Genomic DNA, 15,217 nt, shown 5'->3' on the forward strand with positions numbered 1-15,217 from the left:
TTGAAAATAGTGAAAATTTAGTGTATCTGATAAATCAATAGCGAATAATTTGGCTAGAGGGAAGATATTCGTGGAAAATGCCGAGGCAAACGTGCGTTGAAAATCCCAAAAATATCTTTGCTTTAAATCTATGAGTGAAATTGAAAATTAACACCATATCAAGTTGAGGTTTTCCCTTATAGAGTTACATTTTCGGATAGATCTGTGTGTGTGTATGTGTGTGGTAGAATTGTAGGAAAAAAAAACCATTTGGCTTTCTATCAGCTCTATATTGCCTTTTTTTTCCATCACTCCCCCCTTTTCCTTACATCACCCACATGGTTCATTTCCTCTTCGCAGAAAAAAGACTCTTACATTTTATAACACTACCATCTAATCTCAGCTGAATATAACTTTTAAATAAACAATGAGGTTGGGGTTATATGAACTCAACGGCAACATACAATTTAATACCATATATGCGTGTGTGGCATACCTTAAAATAGGAGAATCCTCTTCTCAACAGTTTTCCGACAAATCGGACATCCCTCAATTTGATCCCCACACATTTGACATGTCCCATGGCCGCAGAGGAAAACCATATTCTTGATGCGGTCAAAACATACTGGACACATGGTTTGTTCCTTGATATCTTGAAGTTGCTGCTGAAGCTTCTGCACATCATCCAATTGGATGTTGTTGATATTGGCATTGGCCATTTGGGCCGTAATTGCAGCCACTGAGACTCCCGCAGCGTTATTCATCGACACACCCTGTCCAGCCTTATTGACACCCTGCGGTGCAACTGGGTCCTTTTTATCATCCAGACTCATTGAAACTTTTGAGATTGTCCCCTGCCCACCGCAGCAAACAACAAGTGGTACCATTTGCTCAATCTGCGTACGACACTCGACGCATTTCTTCATTATCGGACCACAATTTTCACATGCAACCATATGACCGCACGGTTTGAAGAACACCGAAGCCCGGCGATCGGAACACACCAGACATTCATCAATCTGAAAAAAAAGAACACAAATGAAAAAAAAAATTGTACAACGTTTAGGACGTTTAAAATCTAAAATCGAAAAACTCTTTGGGAGCATTTAACCCTTTAACGACGAGACACTTTTTACGGACTGAAAATCAACAATGAAAATTAAACTGAGAAACATAATAAATGATAAGTTTTACATCTAACCTTGGAAATTCCAACAGAGTTTGATTCGGTATATTTTGTGCGTCTATGAACGATAGGGACAAAAATAGCCCAAAAATTTAAGTAATTTTTCTGTCAATACCAATAAATAATATTTTTCGCTTTAATGAAAAATATTACGTAAGACTATTGTAGTTTTTATTGCCAAAAGTGTTTTGCTTAAAAAAAATTTGAAGTATAAAAAATAAATAAAATAAATTATGAATTTGAGAATTTAAAAATTCTTTGAGCCTAAATATTTACTACATAGCAAATAGCTAGAGACTTGCAAAATATATTCTAGATTCTTTCAACCTTCTACTTTACAATTATGTACAGTCATAAGAAAAAAATAACTTTAGGTAGTCAGAAAAAATTATTTTCTTCTATTAACCCATCCTCTATATGGAAACCGTCCTACCGCAGGATTTTATGCCAATATTGTTGCTAAATTAAAAAATATCCTAAGTTTTTATTTTTCTATAAATCAACTTTATTCGATTTAACTATTTCTTTATTTCTATTTAAGGATATCTATTTAACAATACGACCATATTCTAATGAAGATTAAACGATACATTCAGAAGAGTGATCGATACCGTGTCTCTATTTCACCTGCTTTTCGACTTTTCATAACATTGAAAATAGTTCACGAGAAAAAAAATCTTTTGAAAAACAAAAAAATAAAGATTTAACATCGCTTGAAATGTCAAAATATTCGAACATAAACAAATGTAGCTTTCTAAGAGGGAGATTTTAAGCGCCAAAAGATAGGCAAAAAATCATCGGTCTAAAGCTCAATGGGGGGCTTTTGTGTCAAAATGGCGGTTTCGAAATAAAATCCCCCCCGTTTAGATGCTCCCTAAGGCGTCTTCTATACGGGGGGATTTCGAAATGCACGCCACTGTGCTATGCACCGGTGAGTCGCGGGAAATCTCCCCTAGTGGTTCATGCCTGAGATAAATTTTCTCCACCCTCTCTTATAAATCCTCCAAGTGTGCTAAAATAGATAGTCTGGAAGACTTTCTATTTTATTTCGAAACATTTCGAACGTCAATTACACAATGATTTAGAATCAAAAAAATTGTTGAAGATAGGTAAAGTTAATATTTATGCCTGGTGACGAAAATTTTATAAGAAGAGTAGTTGGGGCACACATCCTCTATATCAAAACCGTCCTACCGCAGGATTTTATGCTAATATTGTAAGAAAAGGGACAGATAATCCTAACCGGCTTATGTAGGTGAGATTCTTAACATGAGCTAACTCGGAATGCACGAAAATTCAATTTCGAGCTGAAGTTGGGTGACGCCATTCAATTATCTTGAATCAAATTTGTGAAATTATACTTTTTTTATTTAAACCAAAATATCAAGGTTTTGCATGGAGTGACAGAAAAGTGATATATGGGTAAACTTCAGACCAGAATATTCTCTAGATTTTTGCTGTGTAGAACTTGATCTCATCGATTAATCAGAAGCCGAGATAAGCGAGGTTGTTTGTTTCTCAACTCGTTTTTTTTGCCCAGAGCGCCGCAAGTGTTCATTTGATGAACTTCAACTATATCAAAGAATTGTTGTATTTTGTGAGACTTTCCATTTAGAACCCCATTTTAGGTGTCTTGGTCGAGTAGATGCAGTCAAATTGGAATCTTATTGGTATCAAAGCTTTATTATGGGAAAAGTCAATTTTTTCACACTTAAACGGCAAAATCGGACAGACGGCGTAGTCTGAGCGGAAAATGATGTATGGACGAAATGTAGACCCAAATGTCCTCTACAATTATGTCGAAGTAATCATCAAGATCGGTTAAGCACGTGTCGAGATAATTGAGGTTGTGTGATATAAGATAAGATTTTGCCAGGGGTCAGTTCTCCATTTCGGATATTCCGATGCATCCAGGCCACCAATTGGGCCCCTTATGCTTCCCCACTCCTATTCTATCTTATCCCCCGATACGTGTAGCCGTTCTATATCACAGTTCTGTGGGCCATCAGTGCCGTCACTATATCACAGCATCCCTTCTCGGTGTGTTTCCCAGCAACGAAAGTTCCCTGTTTGAACACCGTTCAGCAAACGCGTTCGGAACAGGGTTCGGTCCAATGTAAATCCTTACGGGCTGGGAAAAAGTGAACGCGGTTGAAGCAATAGTTCTCCTTGATGGCCACCATTGAACATTTGGGAGGCTGCCACCGTCGCGACAAGTCGAACAGGGAACTCTATCGTTGCTGGGTTGGGATCAGTGACAGCGAATATTTGTATCGACTGAAGTACCACTTTCATGTCGAAACTCGTTCTCGTACCAGCCTCTATTATTTAGGCGGTCCACTTTTTTTTGCCAATATGCACCATTGACATTACTATTCATTCATTCACTGGACGAATTCAAAGCCGATGTGGCATGAAAAATATTTTTCTGCTGCTCCTCAGCTTTGAACGCAAGACCTCGCAGTCATAGAGCTACTACTCTATTCACTGACCCACTCGAGGCTTATGTGATATAGAAATTGGTTTTTCGACTGTGGCGCCCCTAGTTCAAATGTTCTAGAAAGTTGTAGCATTTGGTGAGACCTTTCGTTTAAGCCCTCACTTATCAAAATCGGTCAAATAGAACCGAATATATGATTTTTTGAATTTTGTGAACTTTGACTACTCATACCTCCGGTTCTATTGAAACCACAGCGAACCCACGCCACTTTTTAGAAACGTCATAGACTATACTGCAACACTCTAAAATTTGATTAACTTGCACAATGCCGTTTTTGAGAAAAATGAGTTTGAATTTTGACGGTATCGCAGCGCCACCTGTGGTGATTTTTTGAACTTCCATCTGAAAGTACTCATCGAGACGAAACCAAAAACCCAAAATTTAGCTCAATATGTTAATTAGAACCGGAGATAGAGGTCGGTCAATTTTCGAACTTTGACCCCTTATAGCTCGGGTCAGGAGTTATGGATCGACTTAACACAAGAAAAACATTTATGTAATCAATTTTCGGTCAAATAATTTTCTTTTCTTGATCTTAAGCGTTCTGACCGATTGAAAGTTCTCTTGTCTTTTCTCTATTGTCTTAAGATTTGTTGATTAAGCCCTATGATCGCAATGTAAGGAATTTTGAGCCATCATTAATTTGGAACTCGAATTACAAAAAGAAAAACGTACAGGATGCTAAATTTTTTTTAGTATAGCATAGTGAAGAAACTTTTCCAAAAATTCCAACTGTTTAAAGAACTTACTTTTTTAAAAAGTATCCATTATAAACGATCATAAAAATTATCCTTCTAAAGAAAACGTGTATATTTATTTTAAGTTACATTTTTAATTTCTCAAAATAAAAATTTGGATCAAAAATAGATAAGCAACGGAAAATTAAAATTGGTTAGCAAAACAACGGTTACAACTTCCTTCTTTTGTACATTTAAGAATTAAGTGCTGAAATGGTTAAAGATATTGACCTGGAGTATTCGGACGCCCCCCCCCCCTATAAGTCAACTTGAAGATTACTAATACAACGCTCATTTCCACCCCACCCTTCTCCTTCATCATCCGAAAAAAAGAACCGTATATGACGTGCTTTCCTGTAATCACAAAAAAAAACGAATTTGGAGGTGAAAGTTCACAAATACCATATATGATCAAATTTTCCTCTCAAAATCATACTAAAAATCCGTCATTCATCCGTCTGACTAGCATAGAACTCACCTCTGCAGAAAAATATGAAATGTTTCTTTTTGATAACAAAAAAAAAGTTTCCGTTTTTTTTATGATTCTCCGCCCGAGAGAATTCAGTTTCGAATTCTAAAATCATTGACGTACAGTACAAAATATTTTCAAAGCACCCGAGAGAAACGTGAAATTTTTGGAAAGTAGGACAAGAATTTCCTGAAAAAGTGATGCTTGTCTGTTTCATGATTCACCCAAAAAATAGAGCAATAAGCCACGATGAACTTATAGTAGTTGAGATTTTTTCAGTTATTACTAAATAATTTACAAATTGTACTAAAGTGAAGTAAAAGAATTATATCGTCGCGAGTAAGACCATTTTTGAAAAATGATTTTATGTTATACTGGTGCTTCTGAGTCGTTTGTTCGTCTATCCATTCGGCCCTTGATAGAGGCGAAACGGTCAGAGATAGTGACATAGAGCCTTCAAGGGCCACCCCCATAAGTCGACTTTATGCATCATTCTCTTTTTCGGCGTTTCTCATTTTGGCTTTCGGGATTTTGGCTTTCGGGATTTTGGCTGCCACCGCCCCGAGGGTATCAAGTCTCTAAGCGTGGTAACGGCCGGACGGATAGACGGACGGACTGTCAAACAACGTTGTAGAAAAGTGGTCCCCGGAATGTGGAAGGTGGAAGTTTGCTGGGGTTAAAAAAAAACCCAAGGATTATATACTGCCCGTTCTGTAGAGTTCGAGCAGTAAAAGGCGTGGCCAAGCGTCCGAGTCTTTGCGAGCTGTTTGGACTCCTTAGAAGAAGCTTTGCCTTTAATATTATTTTTTAACAAATCTCTTGAGTGCATGTAAGTTTATTGTCAATTTAAATTTGTCTATAAATCATCATAAAATAGAAAAAAAATCATCAACACTTAAACCGATTCATCTTACATTAGGAAATTTGCCGATGCTTTACCGATTCATTTCCGATTAGGACTGATGCAGTTTGATTTGGAATTTCAAATAAATCCGAATTTAATCAAATCGGTTGAGATATATGCACTCGAAAGTGATTTAACTCTGACGTTTGAAAATATTTTGGCATACATATTATAAATTACTGCTTTAACCCAAAAAGAGAGCAGTTTATAACCCACTTTTTCCTCAAACTGTCACCGACCTAAAGCATGAGGGGGGTGGGTAAAAAAGAAAAAGAGTCGTCTACAGACAATGTCATTCTAGGAGGGGTCATCGAAGACCGGAAGTCGATATCTCTCACTAAATATTTGCCATTACTTTAACAACTTTAACGATCCATTACCGGATTGTAACTGCTACAGTCGAATTTGGATTTTCAAGCCTTCTCGAGTAAATCTAAATTTGACGAAATCCTTTGAAAACTACGCCCTTCAGGATGTTTGAACTTTGATCTTGAATAATTCAAGATGGTGATTTTTCCAGTTAAAGATGCCTATGCACTAAATGTTCAGATGGACTAACTCTAAATCATACAAAAATGAACGAAATCGCCTAGGCAAATTATGAGATAAGTCAAAAAACACGATTTTGGTGCAGTTGGATGGTAAAACGATCCATCAAAAATCGATCTGAGAGAAGAGAATATCAAAGAGTATTCTCATACCTGTTACAATAACATTGACAGGTTTTTGACAATCCTGCTACCGGCCTAGTTCTTATCGTTTACCCACCATCTCAATCTTACCATTCTGGGGGCAATCTTTTGAGCAATTTATAAATCGAACTAGGTAATCCAACTAGGGTGACTTGTCTAAAGCGAGACAGTTTGGAAAATTGGACAAAGCAGTGTGGAATGTGAGACACCTCCTTAAAAACTTGATAATAAATCAATTAAATATTTCAATTTTCGATAAAAAGATTATTAAATCTAATTTTGTGATTATTTGAAAAGTTAAAAATGTAAAAGTCATTATTAAACAATCAAAGAGTGACTTGCAAGAAGAATTTACAAAATGTATTGCATGCGTGATATTCATAACCTTGACACAGTAGTTATCATTTTCTGTGTTTCTTATGGAAGTTGCTACACTGAGATAAATCCGAAAAAGTTAAAATAACTTTTCGGAAATGTTAATTTTACCCTGCAGTATTGATCCAAAATCGGTGTAAATATTACCATTTTTAAAGGTGTAAAGTTACCCTTTCCCATATTAATTTTACCTTTAAAAAGGTGTACAATTAACATTAAAAAATGTTGATATATTTTTACACCTAAAAAGTGTTAAAGTTATGAGGAAAAAAATTTAATCGTATCCTCTTTTTTCTCTGTGTAGGAAAATATCAAAGAGTTTTGTTTGATTTTTCGGCATAATTTGTGAAATATTATTAAGTCCGTAGTGAAAATCGAAGGACATACATCCATTTAAAAGGTGAATAAAAAATATTTCTGAAATATTACAATTAAAAAGGATAGAAAAGTGATTTAAATTCGTGTTGCTTTCAAAACATGTTTTTTATGAACTCTTGGACAAGTTGATTTTGTGAATGAATTTGGTGGTTTTGTGCAGTGAAATCATGTTAACAAGGACGGCAAAGATCGTTAAGTACCCAGAGAAATAGTTGCAACAACAATTAGCAGCTGATAAGGAGAAAATCTCCTGGAAAAGGCTGCAAAGATTTCCAGATTCCGATGACCACTTTTTCTGACAGAATGGATAGTCAATATCGCAAAAACACCTGGAGAAAGACATAGAGGAGCGTCTACAGGACTCTCAAAGCAAGTGGAAAAGGACCTGGCCAGATGAGGCATCCAAATCTGCTAAGAAGTTGCATCCGCTTTAAAGCTATAACTGCTGGACAGCGCGAGGCGTCTGTGAAATTTACAGAACCTCTTTTTGGTTGGACGTCCAGGAAGTTCTTGGTAATTAGGATTCCTCAAGTGTTACCCGGACATAAAGCAGGGATTAGTATAAGCATCCATTTTTTCATTAATATCACTATGTCCAACTTTCCAAAAATTTTTGTCCCACTTTCCAAAATTTTGTCCATCTTTTCAAAATGTGTTGTTTTCTAATTTAATTGAATATTCTAATTAATTGGTTGAAATATCTATTAAAAACTGTTAAGCTTCTGTTAGTCATGATGCAAAGAAAATGAAATATATATACATATTTATTCGGCTTAAAAATGCATTTAAAATTGAACTTTTTCTTAAGCGTCTCCCTTTCCACAATCCACCCTAACGCCTAGTCGTTTGTAATTTGCAACATATACAAATTCAAAGAAAATGTAGTTTGAAAACTTTCATTCTGAAGAGACGAATTGTAAGGTAATATTTAGAATTAAAAAAAAACTTCACGAAATACTCATACAAATAATATGTAACTACTTTTGAGGTATCGCTTTGCCAACCCTTTTTATCCTTTTTTAAACTTATACCGCGAACTTCATGAAAATTCAAAATGAAAAACTTAGCCAACAGTAATTTTAAAAGACACATAAAGTATTGTTATGAATATGCCCCTACCCTTGCAATAAATGCCCCCCCCCCCCCTATTGGACCAGGTCACCCCTAAGGGGTAAAGAAATTTATCTGTGGCCTCCGTGGATTGAAAACATCGTATCTTTCCTTAGTGATATTTTAATTCCTAATTGACGTCCTAATTTCGGTTCAATAGCCATGAATTCAATATCTAAACTCCTCTTTATGTACATAGGGGATGATGTATACTCTCACGATGGTTGATGAAAAATCCCAAAAGTAATTCACAAAAGAATTCCCCTGATCCCCGAAAGCTCTATTCCCAAATTAGTAAGAGTGTGGATCATTCTTTCCCTCTCTCTGGCGGCTCATTAGGGCATTTTTTGAAGTCCTCAGGATCCAAGAGGTAATCCTCATGTCTCAGAAGATGTTCTGTTTCTCTCTCAATACCCCAGAAAACCACTCCGGTATGCATTCCTAAATACTCACATAGTTAGCGTATGAATCGCTGCTAAGCCATAGAGCATTCAACGTCATTAACTAAGAAGGGAAATGAATGTGCGAGTCTAGGAAAGATTAACATAGCTGTTGAACTCAATCGCACAGCAAGGCGGAGCTTTCACCATGAATTTATACAAACGGTAAATGAATCTACATCTTCATTGTAGAGAGCATTCATTAGCATCCCCAAAACAAACAGCAAGTGGAAATTATCACGATAAACTTTGGCATACACAATAAAAATTACATTTGAACAGTGGAGGGTAAGATTCAGCTTCTCATCTCTGTAACTTCTCCATACGAGTACTCGGTTCTTTACGCACAGAAGCATATCTGTTGACCTCCTGAAGTATAAGGTTAAATATGAAAAACCGTACTTCAGCCATTACATGTGAAATTTTCACTCCGAAATGCACATGTACCGTCGTTGCGGGTGACTTTGCACGTTTTTTCGCTGTTTTTCAACTTTACCCTCTAAAAGTGGATAGTTAAAGTAAAGGGAGGGGGGTTTTTGAGTAAAATTATTTGTATTCAGTTGTTAATGAATGGATTTTGTGCCACTAGCATTAATTTTATAAAATTTTACTATGTTTAAAAAAATCAAGAAAAAAGGCTTGCACTGGGGATAAGGTGCGGGTGACTTTGCACTTTTTAATAAATACTAAAAAATCAACAATTTCTGATAATAAACGACAATGAAGATCTTCACATCTAAGGGTAAGATGCACGAGATCTACAAGATGACATGATCGCCATCTTGATTTGACGTTTCTGTCCGCCATTTTGAATAACTGTCAAAATCTAAAACAGGTTTGATTGGGTTGAAATTTTAGTATATTGTAGCTGATATCAAAACCTTTTCAGAACGTATCTATGTTCCGGTCTACGTCAAGTATTTACCTTGATACAGAGGCTCAAATTTTAAAAATTTGAAATATTCATATTTTGGCGATCTTTATTTTCTAATCCTGAATTTTAAAACCTAAACCTAAACCTCAGTAACCAGTAGAAATGGTTGAGGCTTTTATTTTATATATTTATTTACCCTTACATAATTTAAAAAAAATAAATGAAAAGTGTATTTATTTGTTTTTTTATTTTTTCATCTTTGCAAAAGTTTTTCAGATCTTCAAATAATATGCTGTTATAAAAAAAAACATTACTTTTCTTTTTGTTTGTTATTTAGATCTCATCGCCCAACGATAATACTGCCTTTTTTGTGATGGTTTCTATTAAAGAAGCTCTCCGTAGTTCTGTATTAATGAAAATGTCAAAATTTTGAACTTTGAGCCCCAGTATCCAGACAATCGCTTGACCTAGGTCGGATTTTATATATATTCTGAAAAGGTCTTGACATCAGCCAGAACATACTAAAATTTCAGCTTAATCGGATAAGTTTTTTGTTTTGACAATTATTCAAAATGGCGGACAGAATCGTCAAATCAAGATGGCGACCACACCATCTTGTAGATCTCGGTCATTTTATCTTAAGTTATAAAAAAAAATTGGATAATTTTTGGCCAAATACTTCTATAATAAAGCTTAAGAAAGTCCGTTATATGCAATTTTATAATATAAATCATGCGTTCTTAGGAAGACTATAGTGAAAAAAAGGAATTTACTAAAAATAATGAACAAAATCGAAGTGGATTATTCTAGCCAGATAAATTTAGAATAGATTTGGGCAATTTACTCCTCTGAAATCGATTTTGGAATTGCATCTTCAGATAACTTTTTCGCGGAGTCGTTTTTTGACAAAATACCTATACTAGGATTTCATTGACTATTACTGAAACTACAAGAATCCTTTTGAGGATCATTGTACCTTACTTGGTACTTAACATATCCCTATATACTTTGACATGGTAGACTGGATCGGCGAAGACTATCAATAAGTGCTAGAATTGTTCAAACTCTCACGAACAGCAGAGTGCAAAGTCACCCCCCGAGTGCAAAGTCACCCGCAACGACGGTATAGCTTTGAGATTAGCCAAAAATGCTTTGTTTGAGGTTGAGGTTGCAAGTTTTTTTCATTGCCATTTTTCTCCGTTATCTGTTCAATTTACTAAAACAGCATTAGTAAATGAATTGTAAATCATATTTCTTGTAAAGAAAACCCAAGCAGCAATTTTTTCTTAAAATGGTCTTGTAGAATTCCCTAAGTGAGGCACTATAGAACTAAAAATTTTTTTATTTACTTATAACGCTCTTGCTTCCATTACTGAGATTACTATAAGTAAAGTGGCGCACTCTTAAGGATCTTAAGAGCTGCTATAGGAATTTCCATAGAAAATTTGCACTTTAAGTCTTTTAAAAGTGCACTAAAAGACTTGTCTAATACTTGGTTCTATAAGGCAGCTATTTTGCTTCTTGGGAAAGAAGAATTGTCTACGACAAAGTTGTAGATAGAGTATTAAAATTTATGTCCAGTAGAGGAATTCTGTATTTTTTGTGATATTGTCGCACGTGAGCTCGAAATCTGACAATACAACTCGAGCTTTTGTTCTCATATCACATGGGTTTGAAAATGCTTGATTTGTATAATAAAATTCATTGTCATTTGAATTGCCAGAAATCTGAAATGTGACTTTTGACAATGCCAGACAAAGTGAGCTGAAATGGCAATGTCACGGCTACAGAATCACATTTTCGAAAAATTTCTCCTGATATTCGAACGTAATTTATCATATGACATTGTCAGAAAGTTACAGAATTCCCCTACAGGTAATATTTCTTTCATTAACAACAACTCATACTGTGGCGAGTACTTTTTTATATTTTGCGATAGGTTCCTTTTTGAACATTTTTCTTCCGAAGGAGACAGTTGATTCTGGATGTTGAACTCTGGCCAAAGCACGTTGAGAGCACAAAATAACGTTCACTTTATAAAATAACACTGTGAGATACTTGAACTTCTCAATATGTTCCAATAGGACTCCACCGGGCATATAGAGTGCACTTCTCAGTCTATCGAGAAACCACCATTACCACTCACTTGACCACATACAGCTGTATACCTATTTTGGCATATTAAATTAACCCATTCGTGTCTAACTTGTCTAAACCAAACAATATCGATCACTGATTAGACGATTTTACTTCATTTTTGCGCAGTTGATATCATGGGATGGAATAATAACTTTTCGATACTATTGAATCGATAGTATCGATAAATCCAGGGGCATGACATTTCCTATGTTTCCCATATGTTTCTAGCGAGCCGAAAAAACTTTTGAGTTCATTAGCTATTTTCTGTCATTGTAAAATGAATTAGCAAATAATATAAATACAAAATAAAAGCCAATTTAATATAGAATAGGCAACCGAAAACCCCAAATTGGCAACCAACGTAGTTTTGGAGATATCCCGTGAAATGTGTACGAAAACAGGAAAAAAAATACACTAAAACTGGTCGGATTTTTCAGAGCTAATGTCACCCCCCTGGATAAATCTATATCCGCTAGATTAAGCCAATGTCGACATGAAATATCTATATTAAATAGATAGATTTATTCTCTCTTAGACCATCTGCGGCTACTGCCGACTTCATAACCAACCTCAACGGGCAAGACGGCAGAAAATCCCGAATCACTGGTCGTATAGACCATTGACTTTCACAATTCATGATTAGTTTATATTACACGAACGTGTTTTGAGAAGCTTTGCAAATGCAAAGAGAAGAGTCTCAGCATAGACTCCTGGAAGGAGTACGTATTTGCTGGGACTATGTTGGGAATAGGATATTACCTACAAAAAGTGCAGTTATCGTTTAAATTTTTTCAGTATCGACAATCGTCAATGCTGTCGAAAAGAAGTTATCATGTCACCCCTGAATTACTCTGAGAAAGCATTTTACTCATTTTACTACACGAACTCCAGAGAGACTTGGGATCTTCGAGGAACCCCTATGAGTTGACCCTGACTGAGACCATTAATATTCCCCTAATTTTCGTCGTGCTTTTTTTCACTTTTCTGTTCGAACTCTACAGAGAGAGCAGTATTATAATCCCTCGATTTTGATTATATTTGTTTCGACTCCTTAAGCCCTTGCATGTAATGGCTTAAGTACGATTTTTTATACTTAACCCTATGCTTCAGGAGGTCAACAGATATGCTTCTGTGCATAAAGGACCGAATACTCGTATGGAGAAGATACAGAGATGAGGAGCTTAATCTTACCCTCCACTGTTCAAATGTAATTTTTATTGTGAATGGAAAAGTTTATCGTGAAAATTCCCTTATACAGGGCCATATTTTGGTAGAATTTTGGAAATCTCTGAAGCTTTAAGTTTTTTCACTACATGATGTTTGACTTGAATGCTCGTTCGTAGTCTGTCCGTTACCACATCTAGAGGCCAAAGGGTAAGAAATAGAGCCTTGAGACCTTTGGGGGACCCCTATAAATCGGTTTAGCACTAACATGTTTCTCATTTTTTTCCACCACCTCTTATCGTCCCATCGCAAACCTTTTTTTTCTTTAGGGGTTATACAGTGGCGACAAGATAAATAGCACGGTTTCGAATACTGTAATATATGCTTTGTTTTTCGAAAATTATGCTTTTAAATGATGAAAGTAATAATAATAAATAAACTTGTATATAAATACATTTTGATTATGAAGAAAAACCCTGAAAGTTCTATCAAGAAATTTAGTACGATCAAAAAATTCTTGAAATGGCACATATTAAGAGGACAATATAAATAGCACACCCCATAAGAAGTGATAGATTTCGATTTCTACTGCAATTAACAACTTACGAATTCTATTTGAAAATTAAATTTGGATTAATTAATACTTAGTTAAGTAACTTTTGGAACAAATGAGCGCTTGACAATGAAGGATCATTAAGGAAATCAGGATTTGACACTATTCTAATGTGAGTGTATTTCATTTAGTGTGGATATTTACTTAAAACTATCTCAAATTAGTCACATTCGAGAGATTTATCTTGAAGTCAAGCTTTTCCTTTAAATTCAACAGGATTGAGATCCTTAGACTATTCTGGCCATTCCCGAAGGTCAATTTTGTTATGAGTGAATCACTTTTAAAAACTCTTGGTAGTGTGTTTGGGATCATTAGCTTGGTTAAAATTTAAAAACCAAAAGCAAATTCTTTTCGATATTGAAGTACATGTCTTGTCTAAAGATATCCTTGTAAACAAATCGGTTTATATTATCTGATATTCCATATACAGACCATACGCCACTTCGCAAAAAGTAAACCCATACTATAATGCTCTAGACACACTTACGACTAAAGTCCAGAGACGACTAAGCTAGTTCATAGCCAAGTCAGTTCCTGACACACTACAAACGAGGCTTAACATTTTCTGGCACTCACAAAACATAACTTTCGTGGGTTTTTATGCAGATATTTCTACTGAAATGCACTAATACTCCTCTGAAAATGAAACTATTTTTTAATATCATGTCTTAGTACACGTGCAATAATTATTGTTAATTACAATTATTTCTTAGGTGGAAGTTAACTCGCTACTTAAGCCAATTTAGGCGATTCTAGTGAAAATTCTTGTTGTTATACGTGAATTGTGAAGTAAATTTAAAAGTAGTTTCATTTTCAAAGGAGTATTAGTGTATTTCAGTAGAAATATCTGCATAAAAATCCACGAAAGTTATGTTTTGTGAATGCCAGAAAATGTTAAGCCTCGTTTGTAGTGTGTCAGGAACTGACTTGGCTATAAACGAGCTTAGTCGTCTCTGGACGTTAGTCGTAAGTGTGTCTACGACATAAAATTAGCACCGCTAAGTTTTACGTTCTTAATTATATATCAAGGACAAAATTCTTATCTTTTGGGACATCTAATATTTTGTTATGTCATATCCTGTGATATTAAACAGGAATACATCGGTTCAAAGAATATTATTCCAGAATTACAGGCCCTTCTGCATATGCTATTTAATAAAAATCAAACAACAGGTATGGTTTCGTTTGGATACTAACACTGTACGTCTGGTAACACTCCTACATCGGGTATTTTTACATAATTGGCTTTCAGTAATGCTCACATCAGTTACTTTTTCAAATTCTGTTCAATTTGTTCCTGTATTTTCGGAACGGCGGCAGATAACTTCAGTTTTACTATAAGAACAATGGCAGAATCAAAAAAAATCATAAAAAAATTATTGAATTGATGGTTATCTTCCTTGAACAATATAATTTACAGTGCCCGCTCTCTAATCCGGATCGCCATAATCCAGACGAGTTATCGACGGTTACATTTAAAATAATTTTGTGGTTATGCATGCATGTGTCTTCACCAATGAAAATGGATTATCCTGTGATGTTTTTGTTTAATAAATGAAGTATAATAGCATAGAATTCTCTAATTATGCCTTTTTAAGCTTCTTTAAAACTTTTATTCTATTTCTACAAAAAAAACTTGTATTATATTTTCGAGACG

The 15,217-nt window shown here is 35.2% G+C and overlaps 1 protein-coding gene across 1 annotated transcript in view; it reads right to left on the minus strand.

Annotated features, from left to right (window-relative positions):
- Positions 1-248: 248 nt before the first annotated feature.
- LOC129805302 (E3 ubiquitin-protein ligase mind-bomb) overlaps positions 249-15,217 on the minus strand; it is a 42,292-nt gene continuing 27,323 nt past the window's right edge. The window contains exon 7 of the mRNA XM_055853125.1: positions 249-998. Within this exon, the coding sequence (XP_055709100.1) occupies positions 477-998 (522 nt within the window). The 3' untranslated portion in view covers positions 249-476. The remainder of the gene's footprint in view (positions 999-15,217) is intronic.

Source organism: Phlebotomus papatasi, chromosome 3 (assembly GCF_024763615.1).
Source record: "Phlebotomus papatasi isolate M1 chromosome 3, Ppap_2.1, whole genome shotgun sequence".
NCBI lineage: Eukaryota > Metazoa > Arthropoda > Insecta > Diptera > Psychodidae > Phlebotomus > Phlebotomus papatasi.